General features: G+C 39.8%; 1 protein-coding gene across 2 annotated transcripts; it reads right to left on the bottom strand.

Annotated features, from left to right (window-relative positions):
- Positions 1-126: 126 nt before the first annotated feature.
- On the bottom strand, positions 127-20261 carry nup58 (nucleoporin 58). 2 transcript variants are annotated; one of them, XM_030079246.1, is made up of 14 exons: positions 19819-20261; positions 18556-18740; positions 18208-18240; positions 17595-17861; positions 16449-16617; positions 16135-16200; positions 14731-14905; positions 13892-13971; positions 12645-12763; positions 11664-11746; positions 10158-10359; positions 3389-3472; positions 2469-2567; positions 127-2133 (listed from the first exon to the last, which is right to left on the bottom strand). In XM_030079246.1, exons 1-14 carry the CDS (start codon positions 19896-19898, stop codon positions 1964-1966), a joined length of 1812 nt encoding a protein of 603 aa, XP_029935106.1. In that variant the 5' UTR covers positions 19899-20261; the 3' UTR covers positions 127-1963. The 2 variants fall into 2 exon arrangements, with proteins under 2 accessions (XP_029935106.1, XP_029935107.1); XM_030079247.1 differs by lacking the exon at positions 3389-3472.
- Positions 20262-21329: the final 1068 nt, after the last annotated feature.

The raw sequence follows: 21329 nt of genomic DNA, 5'->3' as shown, positions 1-21329 counted from the left end.
CATGATAAACACTGATTAAAACAAACAAAACAACAAAACAATATTACAATATTAAAATAGAAGACATACTGACATGTACACAAATATCCACAGACACATTTACTGAAATGTCATGAAGAGTCAAACCACCATCTTTAAGGTTTTATTATTAAAGAGCTCTTTGAAAATACAGCTTTACACCGACTGTAAGTAATAGAAAATAATAGCACAACTAAGTATTTGGTAAGAGAAAAACAGCGTGGACATTTCAAAAAGCATGAAATTTTTCTTTCTCCTTTCCCCTTTTCGCTCAAAACAAATCAGTAATTTACTATAACAGAGTACTTGTACTGTATGCACGCATGCACATTCACACGATCACTGACAGTTCATACACACTGGCAAGTGCAAATTTATTCTAGGACATACATACAGAGAGTTGGGTACTTAGAAGGATCAGCTCGTCAAATCCCTTTCAGATTCAACAAACATTTAATGGGAGCTATGTAGTACAAACAGCACAGCTTCCTCTCTCTCAAGTCCTTACGTTTGTGCACACACACTGGCAGGGGTACAGAAAATATGCCTAAAAAGCAATTATGGAACAAAGAAAATAAGGGCGGACGCTAAGAAAAACAACACAGGTTATGTGGACTTGGTAATAGACTATCCCAATGTGGTAGTCCTGGTTTACCTTCCCAAAAGTCATCTTTCTCTTCTTGATACAAAAATAAAAATGTGCTTCCCCAAAAACCCACCCTGGACACTCCTGTTCCTATAAAAGTATTTAGATCAGATTATACACTCCATTTAAACTTTGGACATGGACAAAACCGTTGCCACCCCACTATTACTTTATTACCCTCTTTCCCTTTGCTATCTCTTACCCTTTCCTGGACATGATTTGGGTCAAATTATCTGAAATGCATTCAGGTACATTTCCGGGATTTATTGATCTTGTCTAACACCAAAGGAATGAATTGCATTGTCCCCCCAAAGTGCAAAACATGCCCATCTTGCACTACAGTCAGACTAGCAAATCCTTAAGGATCATGGAAACATTTTCAACTTAACTGACCCAACTCTGTCCTTGGTTGGTATTCCCAAAAGCACTGCAGTGTGAAAAGGCCCTGATGCAAAGGCAACACTTTGAGGCAATGCAAATGGACCAATTCATTGTAAAAATTACACAAGCAATTAAAAAGTAATGTTACAAAAGTCTTTTCTGACACCCCACTGTGTCATCTATATTGATTTGGTCCCACTTTCCCTACTGAGGGGAACAATGGCTGCCTCCACCGCCACAAAAGGTTGGCAATGTACTTGAGTTGCCCTTAAGGCTGATATTTCACTTTGGTAGAGAAAAACAATTATACACAACTACAGCAGTCCATTAATGGTCAACCATAAAACTGGATGCTTTGAGGAACAGTAATCAGAACCACATTTTTTAATGCAAACCAATAATGCAAAGCACATTTACAAACAAGAAAAATGAGACCCGAATAATACAATTTCAAACGTTTTACCAAAGTAAAATATCACTTAAGTTACTATGTAGGGGCAACTGTGCAACTTTACGTATTAATCTGGACAGACAATACTGGTTTAGGAAATGGCAGCTGGGATCAAATCAGTGTGGGTATTGTAGTAGATGATATAGAACAAAAGTGTTAAGAAAAAACACCGCTGGTTATATTTAGTGATGGGACTTTTATCTGACTTTTATTCCAGGAATTCAGTGTTTACTGAGCAATGAATGCACATTTCTCATTTATTATTAATGTGAGAGTGCTTTTCCAATCATATCCCGGATGGCTTTTTGGGGGGAAAAAACCCTATTTACATTTCCTCAAATTTACATTTCCTTTGTTCTTGTGTTGGATAAAGACTTTTACAACGCTGATATGCTTTTGGGAGACCAGGCTTTGAAATTCCAGAAGCTCCTATCTAGTTTGTGAGAGGGCTGGACTTTTCATTGATTCTATCTCTTGCCCCTCTTGTTGCCAACAGGGGGCTTCTTGAGCTGGAGCAGGGGCCCCCCTGCACCGAAGCCTGCAGCAGGTGGGTTAGACACTCCAAAGGTTAGGCCAGCCGAGGCGTTGATGCCAGGGTTACTGAAGTTGAAGCCTGAGCTGCTGGTGCTACCAAAACCTGGAGGAGGGAGGGAGTGAAAGGGAGAGAGGGAGGGAGAGGACTGAAAAGTTAGACAAACTTTTCTCCACTCGGTATAGAAATTCAGAACTCGCCTTGTGGGATTCCAAATAAAGAAAACTAAATACCTAAAGTGTGAGTAGATAATTGAATTTGTAAAATATCTGATTAGCTAGACATACTTGAAGTCAAAAATAGCATTTCAGAATGTTCTTCTAAAACCATTCTTCAAATTGAACACAAAAAAGACTAATGAGATCATCAAAAATCATAAAATTACGGTGATATAAAATTCTGGCCATATTATCCACTATTAGGTATATGTGTGTGTTTACCTGCACTCAGACTGCCTCCTGTGGGTTTACTGGCAGTGGAAAAGCCGAAAGAAGAGCCCCCAGTCCCCACCCCACCAAATCCTGGACCACTACCAAAACCTGTAGGAGGGAGAGACATAGAAGTTAGCTGTGGTAATAGTTACACACAGCCTATATTCAAGAATGGAAATAGGGAGCAGAGAGCACACAGACACACACAATCAACACACACAAGCACACCAAATGGCACAATCCAGTGAATCATTATAGCACTATGCATCAGTATGATCCATAGAACTTATGACTGGATATTACAGAACAAAACAGGACTGAGAATAGACAGCAAAGCAAAGCACTGATCAATGGGAGAGAGAGCGGCTGGAAAGAGAATTTTACCAAACACACTGTCTTGTTTTGTGCTCAGCCTGACTGCAAGCACATTCATTTCGCTGGCTACTTGAGCAAGCTGATTTCCTGCTGAAGCACAAGCGTGTCGAGGCAATAGGCGGGACATGTAACAGTGCTTGCATATGGTTGGCTGCTGGACTTCAATGGCCCAACTTTTCCTCACTGAACAAAAGTTGATGAAATGAGGAACCGAAGGCAACTGCTGTGTGGTCACACTGACCAACTTGTCTCAGGTCAGTCAGGTGACCTGTGGCAAGGGCTTGCTCATTTTCTTGCAGTGTGAATGCATAGTAAACCACTTGAGAGTAGAGAAAGGCAGCAAAGCTTTGATTGCATCATTCATTTCTCACTTGTTTCATACTCACTCACACACACCTGCTACCTACACTCACTAGTATACAAGACTAAGGGAGCGCAGAGACAAAAAAGGAAGCTGGGATTAAAAACTAGAATGGGAGTGGCAGAAATGGCTCAGGGCAAGGTAAATCAATGAAATTGAAAATTCAAGTTAAAATTAGAAACAGAGGCAGTACCTCCAAGGCTGGAAGAGCCCAAGCTAGTGCCCACTGCCGAGGCAAAGGGGTTTCCGAACCCTGCCCCCAAGGGTGCCTGGGTCCCTGAGGCAGAGAGAGAGCGTATGCTTTTACTCCTCTGAAACTGTGTGTGAGAAAGATTTTGCTTCTTTATTCTTTGACAGCAACAGGTAAGGGCAGTGTGACTTCACCATGCCAAGGTCACAGAATAGATTTTGTAAACTTCTGTTATACTTTCATTTTAAATGCATAGATCTTGTTATTTTGAAAGAAAAGACCAGAGAGAATTTTTACAGTAAAAAAAAATACCAATATGGGGAAAACTAATAAGGGATGAATACATCTTGTGACAATACGCCTTTTTGTACAAGATTATAAAAACACATTGTCTGCTCCGAGGGTGTAGTTGTGCACTTGTAGGAGATTAAAAGACTGAAGTGGCAAAGTCCCTGATGTAGCAGTGTGTGAGCAGTTGTGGTTTATATTATACCCTCACATGATGCTTTCAAAAGATTATAGAAAGACTGCAAAACAAGGATCTTAGAGGTGCATTTTCAAGTGCAGCAGACAAAAAATATACTGTACTTAAAGGATAAATTTATACAATGAAATGCAATTTTAAAAATATTCAAACATTGCATTAAAATAGTAATTATTTTTGTTGACATTACGTGGATAAGAACAATTATGTTGCTAGTTCTTTCACTCAGAAACCTGTCTTGTTTCCTTTTTTGCATTTTTTCCCCTCATGTACTCAAATTTGGGCAAGGTTTCCAATTAGTCTACATGTCAAGAATACCTCCGGTCAAAAAGAAACAAGGACAAAGGTTTCTTTGTTTAAAAAGGGATTTATTGTCAATTTAATATGCAACTTCACTTACATAAAACACAGACAAACAGTTTAGAACAGAACTGATTGTTAATTGCTAGCGGCTATTGCATCTGACAAGTTTTCAAATCTTCAAGATTTCTGAGAGTGAATGAACTAGCATGTCCCAAAAAACGCATCACACAAATGATAATTATTGAATATAGTTTAAAAGGCACACCATATTATATTAAATATACTGTATCAACAGGCATTGGTTATATATGTTTAAATACACTCATCTACAACAGAAAGCACTCCAGATTCAGATTAGGGATTTGACGGTGGCATCTAATGCTGCCACTCAGTGTAAACTGATTAAAATAAAACCAAACCCAGTGATATGTTACAGTTTGCCCAGACAAAGGGGAAGTCAGTGTGGCCAAGTTTGGGGCTGTCCCACCAACCACAACTGGCTTAGTTTACTTGCCTAAACTGTGATATTAATTTTTGTAGAAACACTTTTTTTCTTATTAAACCAGTGTGTTGTTAAATAAAACCCCCAGAATCTAGGTGCTTAGTAGCTGTCTTCAACAAACACGGTGCACCCTGGATAGACCTATGCACCATTACAAGGTTACAAAGACTTTGCTGTATCAAAATTGATTAAGTGGGTGACTGGTTGACAAATTTGAAGACAACAGTCTAACTTTCATAAACATTTGCAAAGTTATTGCTTGTCAGAATTCCCAAAGAACACCCCAAAAACAACCTGTGACCCTAGTACCTGCTGGAGGCCAAGTCCGCTTAGCTCCACTGGTAATAACTTCTTGTGATAAAAAGAAGTTTTATTTTTAAATCTACAGTCTAAACAGAACTGCAATGCCATAAGCATATGCTTGATTTCAAAGACTAACATTCAAAACAGTAGATAACAGCCAACCACTCAGAAGAGCAGCTGCTCTGGAGAAACACTGAGAAACTGTAGACTATCAAGGCCAATTTTAGAGAACACCGTAGATGCCCTACATGACACTGAACAAAGTCAGGAACCATCTACACATCCAAGATCATCACTGAGTTCCATCGTTAAATATCAGGAACCACTTGGAAAAAGCTCTCTAGCAAAAACTGCCAAGTCAACATCAACAATCAATATGCAATATTTTTGCCAGTGTTTGAAAATAAGAAGCAATGAGCACTTGAGTACAAAATGACAAGTGCTTGGTTATGCTAACCATCAAAATCACATTTTTCATTCCTTCACTCAAAAAAGAACCTCAGTTCTGTTGTGATGGCACTGGAGAAAAGGTTTGGTTTTAAATCTACAATCTGAACAGAACTTTGTTAACGTCTTTAAGACTGACAAGCGCCACGTCCCTAACATAATCCTAAAATGCCTAAATATACAGGAACAACAAGGTGGCTGAATGTCCACAATCAACTTCAAGGTCCAAACAGCTTCGAGAGCTCAAGAGTCATTCCACAATTTTGGAATAATCAGCAAAGTTCAAGGGTAATCACAGAAGTGTGGAAGACTGTTAAAATATAAGCTAATATTGAGACGAGGTTCTGGACTAATTGTGAATCCAGTTAATAAAAGACATGAGTCTAGCGAGGTCCTAAGATGTTTCTCAATTCTACAAGTAAAGAGATTAGAGTTGTCAAAGACAGGACTGGAATGTCCAAAGCAGCAGCTTATTAATCTCTGAGCACACAATGGCTCACCTCAGAAAACAGGACTGCATTAGCTGAATTACTTTGTGTTCACTGAGCACCGCTTTAACTAGCAGCTATGAACAGACGCTTGTGTAGGGTGCCGGAGATCTTTTCTATCTTTCCTCTAGGAGTCAACTGAAATCCTGTTATCACAACTCGCAAACTAATATTTGATGTTTTCCCCTCAGTGTTCAGAGTGCCAAAAATACTGAGCTCCCAGCAGTATCTGGAACAATTAACAGTGCGCCCTTTCAGCTGAAACTGATGAGGAAAAAAACAGAACCTAATGCTATGAAGAGAGGTTCTCAGTGGACACCTGACCATACTGAACTTCCTTTTTTGGCACAAATGTATTTCACTGGCCTTGAGGGACCAGTGTATATGAGCAGCAAAAAATCTCTCCTTCTCTGAAGTTACAAACAAAATTGGGCTCAATTGACTTTCAATTACACTGAGAGGGGCTTTTTCTCAAAGATTCACAAACTTCCCTTGAAATAAGGCTCATACATCATTATCTTGGATGAAATAACTGAAATATTCTGTGATGAAGACTTTCACTTTACATTTTGATCTCACTGAATTTAAAGTGAATTGAACCTAGCCCTGTTAACAGACCACTGACAGTAGCCCTTTAGTGAAAAAGCTTCAGTCAAGTTACAGCAGAACACACAAGTGAATGCTGAAGTATTAAACAGTGAGCTTAGGCTGATCATTTTTGTTACTTCTTTGATGCAAAAGCTGTACCAAATCGTACATCTACAAGAAAGACCAACTTCAGCTCACGGCCACAACACTTATGTTTATGTATAGAAGCACAGTGGCTCATCTAGGCCAGTGGTGAGTTATTTTACAAGGAATCAACCTTGATTCCATTTCAGGACCAAAAACAGTCTTGCCAGGCCAAAACAATTTCTTAGCTGATCAACAGATTCAGGCAAGTAAACAAGTTATTTTTTTAAAAATAGTAACATTCTGATTAAGCCCTGACACTCACCCTTGGCCTAGATGTGGACTAGTTGCTCTTGGTTTTCGACAGTGAAGCCTAGCTGTTAAAGGTTAAACCCCAACAACTACACGTCTACAAATCTTAGCCCTCAGCCAAAAACTTGTCTTGACTGAGAACGAGGCCTGAGTCTTCTGGCACCTCCTACCTTGAGACACAGATTTGAAAAACTTCTTGGTCTACACAACGAACCACCTCACTCTTTAAATTAATGGGTCACATTTTTATCTACCTGAAGCAAAAAACACACCCAGCTGCTTGACTAGTGTTGTGTTGTGCTATGACACTGGCCATCACAATGTCATTTCAAATATGGACCAACTTGCACCAAAATATGCCACACACACCCACACACCCACACACACATCTCTGACTGAGCCTAGACTATGAAATGACCAGACCAAACACTACTGAATTAACACTACTTGGCACATACAATAAATAGGCTAGATGCTAAATGAAAATAACTCTTGCATGAGCTGCAAAGAGTTCCAATATGCATGAATATTCAGATGCATTTCACATGGAATAAATGCAAGTCATATTCATTGTTTGGCTTACAATTTGGTGGTGTTAGGAGTCTAAGAAACAGTCTAAGAAAATACAGCAGTGGTGGTGTTATGCCCCCCCACCCTTTTTTTAAAAACAAAGCCATAGATGTACATAAATAAATCTAGAGCTGAAATTGTGTTTCTGTAATTTGCTATGTGAGGATTTTCATAGCCTGCTGCCTTAGCAACCACAACCAAATCAAATATTGCTTTCAAGATTCCATGGAAACTGAAGACGCTGCCATGGTTACATAGGAATGATGTCTTAACTACACTTAAATTATTTGACCCCAGAATTAACACAAAACTGCAGAAACATCAATATAGATCTAGTAGCTTAGTTAATCTGAGATGGGTGCCCTAATATGCCAGTGAGAAGGCCAAACAACCAAAGCCTACAAAAAAGGCTGAAGAAACTGCCGAACACATCAGGGATGTGGCAACATCCATAATGGACTGCACTCAGAACAAGGACACTGGAAATTTAAAAACACCTTATAATAGTGAATTCATTTGTCACTGAGTATCAAGACAAATAAAATGACTTGTCTGCAAGTTGTGTTTCATAACATTAGTGTACTGTTTGAAATGGTTGATTCAACTGAGATTTTAGGGAAAAACACCAATCAGCAACTCCTTAAAAAGTAGAAAATTCTGAATTAGCAGCATACTTTAGAAAAAAGATGCTTCTTCACATGTCTGCTTATGCTGGAAATGAAGTCTCATACTGCAGAGAATGAGCAAATGAACCGATCAGACATTGCTGTGACCTTTTTGCTTGTGGAAGATGGAATGTAACAATTCATGATGGCAGACATTTAAATGAACAATTTCGTGAAGCATTTTCTGCATAATAAATATGATTGGTTTGTCAAATACAAGTTCACATAGGCCTCCAACCTCAATACTGAGAACATGATTTCTTTAAAATATGGGTCTGGGTCCAAATGAGGCCTAAAAGCTGTATGCCTCCACAAGTCAAGGTGCTGGGATGACTAATGCTGTTTTTCCATTGTCACTTTTTGGCTGCACTGAGTCAAAGTGTGATGTGCAAATTTGCATTTCCATTGCCATTTTAAGACCTCCGAGTTGTGCTGAGCCATGCCTGAGACAAACCATCTCCAGAGTAGGGCCAAAGCACCAGACCAGCCCTAACTTGGGCTGCAGCAACATCAGAGCGCTTCGTCATCATTCATTGGTCAGAGCGAAATTGGACAACTTTCAAACAAAGGTGCTTACAATCAGGAACTCCCTGTAGTGATACTCATGAAAGCTGTACCACAGTTGATAATTTAACCATATAAAAAGATTTTTTTTTTAAGCCGATCTCTTTGTTGCACCAATATTGTTCATGTAAAGTAGCCATTTCAAGTTGGCCTTGTTGGTTTTTTGACGATAAAAACACTTGTGTGGGTTGCTGCAAGAAAAGGGAGGAAGAAGCAGTCTACGCACCCACAGGCGACCGGCAGGACTTCAAGCGGGTTGCCCTGTTGTAATGGAAACGCAAACCCCAGCCACGCTGGGCTCAGATATCAAGTCTAACCAAGTAGAGCCAGGCCAGCACATGTGTATAGAAAAACAGCATAAATCTATAGTATGGACCCTGGTCTGAAAATGCCCTGTATTTAGACTGTAGTCAGCCAATGCTGATTGGCATCTTGTCAATTGGAGCATCCAAATACAAGCAAACCCTTATTTTGTATGCAGATTGGAAACAGTAAGCGCTACAACATGATAAATCTACATCTTACACAGCAGTTGAAAACCCAGACACATTCTTAGAAAAAAAAACAAAAAAAAAATCAGACACTCAAACTCCTGACTGTACATTCAGAGAAGATTTTTCCTACTTACAACTAAATCACACGGCAAAGATCCAATGTTTCTACTTCATTAATCTAATGTCTTCATTACTTAACCTTCATTGTATACGCTTATTTCAAGCACCTGTTGAATAAAACTGAGTCTTATCTCCAGCGAGACTTGGACTCTCTAATTTTAAGTTCAAGATTCAAGTGAGTAGAATAGTGGCCAGTGTCAGGCTTTGTTTGAGAGGCAGCCCAACTCTCTCCTATTGTATCGGGTTTCCAGTGATGTCAGCCTCCTAACCAGGCTCTCACATCCCATTACAGAGGGCACAGAGAGAAAGAAAGATAAATTTGGCGACAGAATAACATATCCCTGCTGTCACTCTATGTTCATTTTCACTGTAAAATTTTCATTTCAGTTCAGCAGCTTGGCACCAACACTGCCAGGGTTGGGCCACCTATAATTAAAAAATGTATGCACTCTGGTATTATAAGGCGCACTGGATAATAGCGTCTAACAAATGGCATTTGTTGTATCTTCTCTTGGCTCCCTTATCCCTTGAACTGAGGATTAGAGACAAGGTTTTCCTGTAGGTCTTAGGCAACATTTCTTTTATCCCTACCTTTCTCCCTCTTTGTCTACTCTCCTCTTGTTCCATTGGGGATATTATAGAATGAAGCTTGGCACCAACTAAGGCTTTGCTTGTTTGTCATTGTTTTTATTTTATCCTCTGACCCCCTTTTATCCTTTCTTCTTCCATAATGTCTTCCTGCCATCACCACACTTATTGTTGACCCTCCCCCACTCCCTCTCCCTCCTTGGGTCACTCAAACAGGGAAACAGTGGGGAGAAGTTTCTAGAACTTGAAGGCGGTCAGACCTGGAGTTGGCTGCTGCTGCTGGGTCAGTGTGGCTGCCATGGCAACCGCTGCGGCGTTTGGCACGCTGGAGAATGGGGCAGGCCCGGTGGTGACACGCGGCGCGCTCTGCCACTTCCTGTTGGATGCCCGCTTGGACTCGAAGACATCAGTGGAGTCCTCTAAGAAGGCCCGGCGGTAAGAGAGGTACTGATGTTTCAAGATCTGTGACAGAGAAGAGATGAAGTGGAAAAGATGCAAAAAGGAAAACGTCAAAAGCTACCACGAGAAACTGACATAAGACTGGGAGTCAAATAACATCTCCAGAGAGGTAATACTGCTTTTTCAAAGTTTGGGCCAACCATTGAGGCTGCCCCTCTCCTTTACATTATCCTTGGCAGTGTATATAAATGGTGAGCATACTTAGAAAGATCAGGATTGTTCCCTTCAGAGCATATTCACAGTTAATCTCAAGATTGGATTAACACCATAATGTTTGTATTTTAAAAGCAATAACACCATGTAAATACTAAAAAAATACAAAAAATTTTTATTCTATTTTATTCTAAATCTAGGGCTTGTCAGCTGCCGGATTACTGCTGCTTCAAAAATTAGATCAGAATGAGGGCAAGAGAGTCAAGAGGGCAACTTGATGACATATGCAAAAAAAAAAAAAAAAAAAAAAAAAAAAACTCAAAACCTGATAACAGTTCAATTACTAAGAAACTGACAAAAGCAGAAAGGCTTCATTAAAAGGCTAAAAAAAAAGGTGCACACCAAACACAATTTTCAGAAGGTGCTGAGAGGACAACTCCAAATAGAAACAATTCTGCAAGATATGAAATCTCTCACACAGCTTTACCTCTGCTATATACTTAATTAAGTCAATGTTTTCATGTGAATTTTTGTCAACACATTTTCAAAAAAGCAGAAAAGGCTTGTCACTCTCATTCAACAGCACCTTTCTGAGACATTGTATTCTTTTCACCCAACTCCTTTGGGTTTCTCCATGTTTACCATCCAAGATGCAGCTTTAGATTGTGGTGCTCTAAGAACTACTAACAAAAGCATTGTCTGGCCTAGACCAATTATTCAGTATCAAGGACTATTCAAGATTTTGGTTATTGTCAATTTTACACGTTGGTCCAATGACAGGAAACGGAATTACTCTGCCCGATGTGTATCACTCTTTGTTTGCATGCTTTTTATGTTTAATTTGTGGGTTTGGGTTTGTCTCAGGTCTTTCTTTGGCTGGCGGTAACCCTCACTTATAAGCAAGTTCTGAAATGCATTATTTTTTCCAAAGGTAAGTAAAATAATTGGAAGCGAAACTTAATCACTGAATGTCTGGTAATAGAAATAAAGAGCTGAGCATGGTACACAAATTTGCATGACAATGCTTAAACCTCCAGAAAAAAATAACATTTTCTAAAATGTTTCAAAATTTAGAAACATTTTTTTTTATTCTAGATTGTCCATGACCTGCACTAGCTTTTTGGAAATGACAAAGCTGGAGAGGAAAAATCTACCTTGACATTCTCGTGGACAGACTGGAGCTGGGCAGCCTGCGCAACAAACGTCTGGTATAACTTTTGCATGGCCAGGGACAAGTCTGGAAACACATACACACACACAAGAGGAAAAGAGTAATCATTTGAAACTTGTTGGAGGAGAAAAAGGTGAAAAAATGCAAGTGAAATGAATATGAGACTCAGAGACCTACAAACACTGCAGTGTTGCTAAAATTTTAAAATTTCATACTCATTAACATGCATTCCCTATTTTACATCACTGTAAATAGATCTGAAGTGTTTGCCCACATTATAGTAAGGTAAATATTTTTTAATAAATACTCTTGCTATTATACTCCCAATAAAGAAAACAGCACCAATTTTAAGCTGTAACTTAAAATCAAGTTTAATCTTCTGTCTTGCTCATGGTCTAAAGCTTGCAGGAGTCTGCTGGCTTGAAAGGGTTGTGTCTGACAGAAGGCAGGTCCTAGCACAGCAACAGATAACATTAAATACTGGTCGACAGTATTATGTTGGACAGGAGAAAATGAAAAGCGGCGGAAAGCCAGAATAACATGCCAGCTCCTGTCTTGTCTCAGCTTTCAGTGTTCCAAAATGCATGCAACAGTAAACTTTAAAAACGGGTTTGCATTTGTACTGGGACCACTGTTGCATGTAATTACCCTCTCTCTTTCCACTACACACTATCAAATAAAAGGGTAAAAAGTAAATAAAAGCCACAGACCTCTAACTGCCCCTATAACTTTCTGTTTGGTTTTTAGGTTTATTGTTCTGTTATCAATCTAATGTTTAAAAGTAGTTTTGAGCAAAGCATTCACTCTATAGATCAATATCTTTCTTTACATCATCACAAGAAATTGCAGGTGTGAAATGACAGTGTTTCAACAGTTTATATAAATGCATATGTGTATAAATACTTAAAAATAGCCTGAAACATTTTCCTGACTTTTGTAGCAAGCCAAATGAATGTTTTCTTACCCTGAGGTGTGATGTGGGAGCCACTGCTCTGAGTGGTGAGGTGATTCTCCAGCTCCTCTATCTGCTGCCTGTACTGCTGCAACTGCACCTCAAACTGCTCCACCAGGCTACGGAAATAACTACATACACAGACAAATGAAATGATACTATGTTTTACCGAATCAATAAAACTAAAGAGTAAATGCCGACACAAATTAAGACAACCCTACTAGACAACCATGCAAATTATGCATTTATCTCTGGTGTCAATCTGTGGCTCTGGCACATATACACTATATGGACAAAAATCCTGGGACACACCTCTTAATCATTGAATTGAGTTGTTTCATTCAGTCTCATTGCCACAAATGTACAAAATCAAGCACTTAGCCATGCCTTAACAAACATCTGTGAAAGAATGGGTCATTCTAAAGAGCTCACTGAATTCCAGTGTGGTACTGTAATAGATCAGCCTTACATCGCCATGGACAATGCCAAGCGTCGGATGGAGCGGTGTAAAGCACGCCGCCACTGGACTCTGGAGCGGTGGAAATGCGTTCTGTGAAGCGACCAATCACGCCTCTCTATCTGGTGGTCTGATGGACGAGTCTGAGTTTGGTGAATGTCAGCATTGTGCCAACTGTAAGGTTTGGTGGAGGAGGGATGAGCTTGTTTTTCTGGGGCTGGCCTCGGCCCCTTAGTTCCAGTGAAGGGAAATCTTGATGCTTCGACTTGCCAAGACATTATGGACAATTCTGTGCTTCCAACTTTGTGGGAACAGTTTGGGGAAGGCCCTTTTCTGTTCGAGCATGACTGTGCCCCAGTGCACAAAGCAAGCTCCACAAAGGCATGGTTGGGTGTGTTTGATGTGGTAGAACTTGACTGGCCCACACAGAGCCCTCAGAAGATGAACTAGAACGGAGATTGCAAGCTCATCCAACATCAGTGTCTGACCTCACAAATACTCTTCTGGGTGAATGAGCCAAAATTCCCACAGACACAATCCAAAATCTTGTGGAAAGCTTTCCCAAAACAGTAGGTGGTCCAATACCTTTGTCCATATAGCGTATATAGAGGGGTATACTGGCTTATCAGGCAAAGCAGAGAGGTACAGAAATGAGGCAGGTACACCAACTTACATTTTAAACAAAACTTTCAATTAAGAGGGTATAAGCTGAATCAGGTGTACAAAAGGCTTTGGGCAAAACTGGACACTGTTTGCACCAATCCCCTACAACACAACCATGCACATCAGGTAGCTGACTTACTCTGATGGGGCTGTGTTCTCATGCTGAAGGCCAGGGGGGGTCTTCTGTGTCCGCAGTGCAATGTCAGCATTTTTCAGCTCCTAAAAAATAAAAGAGGACAGGGTCAATTTGGTGCTTCTATCTTATGCAGCTGAGTTCTCATCTCAACTTTAGTTACAGTCAGTGATATACTCATATCTCCTGGTAAATTTTTTGGCAAAATACCACTTTACTTAGGCCTAACTTTACTTTAAGCTAGACGTGAAGGAGCTGATCAAAGAGAACTAATTGTGAGATTCTTTATCTGTACTTCTACTCAAAATGTGCTTAATCCATATGCCACAATATGGGCATATTTAGTATTGCAAAAATCCAGACATTTGAGGCGCCCCAGTGGCTCACCATGTCCTACCAAGGCTAACTAAGCGGCAGCAGCCTGGGTTTGAATCTGGCCCGGGCCCTTTGCTGCATGTCATCCCCTTTCTCTGCCCTGTCTTTCCTGTCTCTCTCCACTGTGCCTGTCTGATAAAGCAGACATGGCCCAAAAAATTATGACAAATATATAACATTTTTTTTAAAAAAACGACTTCTTCAGAATCAAGACCTTATTTTCTTAATTGGATGTGAAGAGGGTCTGTATTCAAAATCATGTATGCTCATCATGGTTGGGCAATGATTTTAAACTACGGTATTGTCCAACAAACACCCAATGTCAACATGCTGTGATAGTGGGGTCACATAAAACACAAAGGCTGTTTGTGTAGGGACCCAACAGTGTTTTCCACCCTTTTCCAGGCTTGTGTAGAAACCACAGCTGTAGTGCTTCACATTTGGGCCTGTGAGTGTCTCTTTGTTTTTACCTGTGCTGTCTCCAGCTTCAGCTTGTCTATGGCCAGAGCCTGGCGCTGCAAACCACTCGCGCTGACAGAAAGAAGCTGTTTGAGGCTTTTGATGTCATCTTGAACTTTAGTAATAGCCTTAGAGGACATCCTGCTGATTTCCTCCTGCACCTGTTTCTGCTCTTTCACAAACTTCCTATAAAATAAGAACAGAATTAAATGTCAATTCAAAGCAGAGGTAGTGTATTAAAGTAATAACGCTGCTACACTGAACAAGATGGAGATGCAGCCTGCCTACTCACGGCATGCTATGAGTGACCACTGCCAACGTAATCAATGAAAGCTGGAAACCCAGCGTGGCAGCTGGAGATTTTGTGAGTGGTTTCGATTTTCTGTATGTGCACATACCTTAGTTTAGTTTACCACAAAAATGATCGATAAAAATCTATTAAAATGCTCTTGTGTAGCCCTTTTACACTAAAACGGTCAATACAAGTGCATAACCTATTAAAACATATATTTGGAATGTGCTCGATAACTCTGGGTTACATTTTATTAGTCAAGATACCCTGCCATACCCTGGGTCACAGTGAAAAAACAGGTGCTTTTGTGATTTTTGTGAACCATATGAACAAGTTGGGGCTGATTACTACAAAAAAAGTACAAAGAACTACCAACCTACAAGGACTGAAAAGTCATCTGAAAAGTATATGTAACTGAAGCATCAGGTATGGGATGTTTTTACAGTTCATAACTACACATGGGTTCACAGTGATTCACCTTTGTAGCTGTGCTGACAAAAAACTGACAGCAATATAAATCATTCAAAACTGACCTGACACTGAACATGAGTTTGTTTCCAAATAGCAAAAAATGCTGAGAAATGCCTCTCACAACCTACCAGAACCTTAAACAATTTCTTAAAATTGCTTACTTAAACTGACCAAAAGCCAAAAAAAAAAAAAAAAAACTCAACAGAAATGACAAAAATAAACAACAGCAACAACCTCCACCAATTATCAAAACTAAAACTGATGAATTTGCTGCCGATTAAACAACTTTAAGTTTCAGTATTGGTTGCATCCCCCCACAAAACACACATAATAGGCAGAGCAGTGTAGCTATGGTGTTAGAGATAATATTTTTGAACTAATAACTCACTATCAATTTTTGATTTTAAAAAATCATTAGTAATGTGGACAAGCAAGCAGGATGAGGCAAGTAAAAGAACAGTTACAACAGTAATAAATTCAATTAAAAGCCTCCCTTTCCTGTACAGCAGCCATCAAACCAGGATAAAACAACACTTACAGTATCAATACAATATCTAGTCTCATTAGCAATAATACTGATACATTGCCCTGCCTTGGGTTAATGACATATATTAAAGGAAATGTTGTAATAGCTACAAAGACCAATACTCACTGGAAATTTTCCACATCCTGACAGATGACCGGAGGCAGGTTCTCATCTTTCAAAGCTTTGCTATCCCTGAGAAACACACACAGAGAAAGAGAGCGAGAGCTGTTAATCACAACAGAGTCACAAGTAAACAGGCAAGTATGAGCATTTACTGCCGAAGAAGGAACGCCTCTAACTGAAGTAAATAAATTGTTATTTACATTGTTATGGGGTGGGAAGCAACAATAATATGGTTTGCTGAGAAGAATTACAAGCTATTCTAGAATTTAGAGTGGCACAGTATGAAGCGGTGCACATTTAAGGTCCACAGGGCTTACAGTGCATTGGCTCCAGAAGATTTGTCACTCTTCTTCTCAGAGGAGGTGCTGAAGTCAACCCCACCCAGGCCAACACTGGGAGCAGGGGCTGCTGACACAGCTGTGGAGGTAGCTACCAGGGAACCCAACGTTAGACCCCCTCCTCCTCCCAGAGTGGTCTGACCCAAACCTGCAACCCACAGCATGCACATGATTATGGCTCAAGTGACACTAACGCTGTTTGGGGCATTTCTTCTAACTATTAAACAGACAGTTCTGTTCCTGAGGTCATTTTAATGCACCAAAAAAAAAAAAAAAAAAAAATCACTGATTACAACGCTAATTAAAAGTCACATGCAATACATTTGTTTACCTATTGTTCAAGAACTACACTGATGGGGAGAAAATTTATCTTTAATTATGTTTACTTGATTATTAACTAATAAACTTTGTTAAATGCTCTTAAATATAGTGGGGCATTACTGCCATTTTATATAAGCAATAAACCTCTAAATCATTTCTGAGTAAACTGCAGTCACATTCAGCCAACAAATTGAATCTACAGTATCAATTACAGACTGGCGAACTGTGCAGTCCTACTCTGAAGTACAGCAACTCAAGTCTTATTACTAAAATCTGCACTTGGTAGGGTAAAATGTGTGGCCTGTTCAAGTCAGAGCTGGTGATACATTGATACTACATTGATATCATGATATGAGACTACATATTGTCTGGGACTTTGCACATTGTAATATCATGATATGGTATAAGTGTTGTCTTTTCTTGGTTTTAAAGACTGGTTTACAGTAATGGCATGTCATTTTCTAAATTCATTAGACTGCACTAGCTGTTCTGTTATTGGGCTCTATCTCCTTTGTAATCATATTTACATTATTAATTATTATTTATCAAAAATCCTTTGTGTCATTATCTTAGGAATGCACCAATCTCCATCCCTAGAAAATCATTGCAACATCAATATCAAGGTATTGGGTCAAAGATACTGCTGTATTTGATTCTGCTCATATCATGCAGCCCTGCAACTGACTGCTCTAAAGAAATAGCTGTAAACACAGCATGTACATCTATGAAAAATGTTAACAGAAAGAAGAGGGCTTGTGGGTGTACGTGCAAATCTATGCACCAGACTGTATGTACATGTCGCACCTGCAGTGCTAGAGAAGAGACTCCCACCAAGTGACAGGCCTGTGGGGGCTGCTGTGCTTGCCGTCGTGCTGCCAAGGCCGAGGCTGAAACCTGTGGCTGCAGGCTGCTGTGGTGCAGTAGAGGTCAGGACAGAGCCCAATGTTAAACCCGTCCCCGCAGGGGCTGACGAGGAGGTGGTGGTGGTGAGGGAAAAAGGTGTGGCCGAGGCAGCAGGCTTGTTGAAAGCCAAACTGAAGCCTGTCGGAGCAGCTGTAGAGGCAGGGGTGCCTGAAAGGAAGGACACAAAGAACTAAAAGTGATGGCCTATTTTAATTAAGTTACCTTATTATTTGCAGTTGGTAAGATTTGGCATAGTGGATCTGCGCTGGATCAAAAATACATTAATTGTAGTCTGGAATCTGAGATTAACAGATTTTTTTTCTTTTCCACTGACTAAGGACTTTAAAAACAAATATTTGCTGAAAAAATCTCATCTTCAACCAAAACTGAACTTACAGCAGGTCAGTTACCTAGGATGGTTGGTTAATTCTTATCTTATATGGCTGTTGAGTTCTGATCACCACATCGTTGTACATAATTTCAGTCAAGAAATTTCCCACAAATCCAAACCTACCTAATGTAAGGCCAGTAGTGGGTGCTGCAGCACCTATAAGAGAACAACATTAAAATATAAGACAAGGTTTGTGATTTTACGTGGCAGACATATAAGATACAAAAACCACTTTCATGTGCGTGGATATGTTGTCCTCATTACTGGTGCGTTTTGAAGTAATGCATTCACACAGCAGCTGTCCAGCTTACTTGCATCAGTTTTACCTAATGGCACTGACTGAATGTTTCTGTGTTGGTGACTCTCTTTGTTTTTACACGCAGTTTTCAGGTTTACTGCTAACATTATTTGTGTATGTGAATACTGAGTGTTTAAACATTGGTTTGTATGTGCATTTTGTATTTATATTACTTGAGGCAGGCGTGTTGAATGAGAAGCCACCAGCAGGTTTTTGACCAAAGAGGCCGCCTCCTAAGCCGAGAGCCGGGGTGGTGCTGGTGGTGGAGGCAGGGGTGGCTGCCGCTGCTGCTGCTGCTGCTGCTGCTGTACCCAGAGCACTTCCAAAACTGAAGCCACCTGTACTGGCGGCAGGCGCACTAGAGGAAAAGGCAGACAAATCTGTCACAACTCAATTCTACCAAACATACTTGAGTTAAGGAGTGAACAGAGCAAAAGAGAAAATCTAACTGCCACTGTAGAACCAATAGTTACACACAACACATCCCAACACAGCCTGAAATAAAACCATAACCAAAGAAGAAGACACAAAGTAAAGGACTCCTGATCTGCAAACTAACAAACTTTCTGTTAACTGGTATCATTAATGAGGGGTGAAGTGAGTGGGGAGGTCATCATCTCTCTTAGCATCATAAATATCACACTTATTACATACAACACAGTAACACCAGAGTTAAATCACCATAGGATATGCAGATAAAGGGGACAACAAACATCAAAAGTAAACAAATTATGTAGCTATAAGTTACTGAAAGTGACCTAATTACCCCTCCTATTACCTTTGGGGTCAATGTTTAATGCCCCTAAATACACGATTGTTTACACACATTTGTACACATCATTTACACACACACACACACGATATTAGTAACTTATAAGTACAACTTTGAGTTGTATATGAACCGTCATGGGTGTCAACAAAGGAACTACAATACCAGCCATACAGACGGATAATCAATATTTCAAACTTTATGTCATTAGCTTGCCAAATCAAATTACGACTGTAAAGGCAGCTCAGATTTGCCCAGCTAACGTGAATGTCTCTCTCATCATCAAAAGCCAATAGCACATATATAAGAAACCATAACTGTTTGGGAGCCACTCTTCAATTTTACATAATTACATTCAACACATGAAACCACACTTACGGTAGTGAGAAAAAAAACAAAAAACATTAAAACGCATCGCCTAAAGCGAGCAGTTTGAAATCATTCAAAACCCTGTTAACGTTAGCTAGGTTGTAGCGATATCCAAAATAACTTGTAGATTACTTGTTTGCTGGACTTGACGGCCAAAAAACAAAGCAGGGGTGGGTTATTTTTATTTATTTATTTTTTACCCTGATCCGCCACAACGTGAAGGATTCACGGCGTGCTAACGTGAAAGCGAGGGACGGCTAAGCTAACGTTAGCTAGCTACGTCTGGTGTTTACGTTACCTGGTGGCTGCGCCGAAGCTAAATCCCCCACCCGGGTTGGTGGAACCGAGAGTCCCAGATCCGAAGTTAAAGCCCGACATTGTGCTTTAACAAGAGGCACAAATGTAAAATGTACTGGCTGACTGTACTTCAGCCACAGAGTTAAGAGGGCGAGACTCCGTGCATCACAGCTAACCAACTGTTAGCTTTGAAAGATGCCAGCGCGAGGGCCTGACTCCACGCTGTCTCGCTCAAATTATGGTCACAAAGGCAAAATACGAAAACTGTTGCAAATAAAATGCATTCATTAGCTAGATTTTAGTCCACTGAGGAGTCAAACCCCGCTCTAAGGCGTATGAAGGTCAAAAGCTGTCAAATCCTGCAGGTTTCATTCTCGCATGGTGTTATTTTCCTATTCCGCGCTCGTGAGGTACTTCCCGGGTGCTGTTGCATTCTGGGACTGTTTTGGCCATACACATTTTCCTACATTTACCATCGTCCCTAGCGATGTTTTTGTAGCGCGTGATGTAGACGGCATACACCCTGACGCATGCGCATGACGTACCAACTATGAAGTTATATTGCGGACGTTTCCTGTAAAACCGTCAATGTACCGCAATAGTGCACTGTATAATATCCGGTTATACCTCCCGAACCTTTTCCTCTTTAAAAATAAAAGTCCTCCGTGGGGTCACCGTCGATATGAAGCATGCGGATGCAGGTCCGGTGGAACAAGCAACATTTTGTACTAATTCATAATATTTTGTCACCTCAGACTTTGCACACTTCTTTGCTTCCTTTGTCAGTTTACAGCTCAGGCATCCTGGTCTGTATTCATAATCATATTATTCATAATATAACCTGTAATTTGGAACATATACAGTAACTGAATTTCTACTGTATTTATCCACTAGTGTAACATTTTTTGGGTGTGTAGGTAGTTACAAATTATCTGTGCCATGCTGTTGTTCGTGTCATGAAATCGTCTCATGAAATTCAACTTAAAAAAAAAAAAAAAAAAAAAAAAAAATTAAAATTAGAAATGTTTCTTTGCTGTATCCAGTTACTATTTGCTTTAACTACTCACAAGTGTCATTGGGGTTTCATCCCATCCTATCTTATCGTATAATGCAAATACAGTGAACCCTACTGTTACCTTCAAATTTCCGAATATTTTTTATCAGTTGGGGTCAATTTGACCCCAGAAATTTAAACCTCCAGAAAGTGGTAATAATAAAAATTATTACCCAAGCGTATGTGTCAGGTACTCTGTGAAGCCATTTAAATAAAATTCATGTGGGAATCATGTTTTTCCTTCCCAAATGTCATATGAACTGTACTGGTATGATTATATATGATTATGTTCAGTTGGTCCCTAAAGAAGAGGGACGCTTTTTAACGATTACAGATGGCATATTATAGTTCCTCAGTGTCACACAAAACAAGTAATACAAATTTGTGTAAAATGTTAATATTTCTTATATGTTTTACATAGCCAAAATACAGCCTGGGGTCAAATTCACATCAATAAA

The sequence above is a fragment of the Myripristis murdjan genome, chromosome 20 (assembly GCF_902150065.1).
Source record: "Myripristis murdjan chromosome 20, fMyrMur1.1, whole genome shotgun sequence".
NCBI classification, from domain to species: domain Eukaryota; kingdom Metazoa; phylum Chordata; class Actinopteri; order Holocentriformes; family Holocentridae; genus Myripristis; species Myripristis murdjan.
This window is presented reverse-complemented; position numbering and strand designations above follow the sequence as displayed.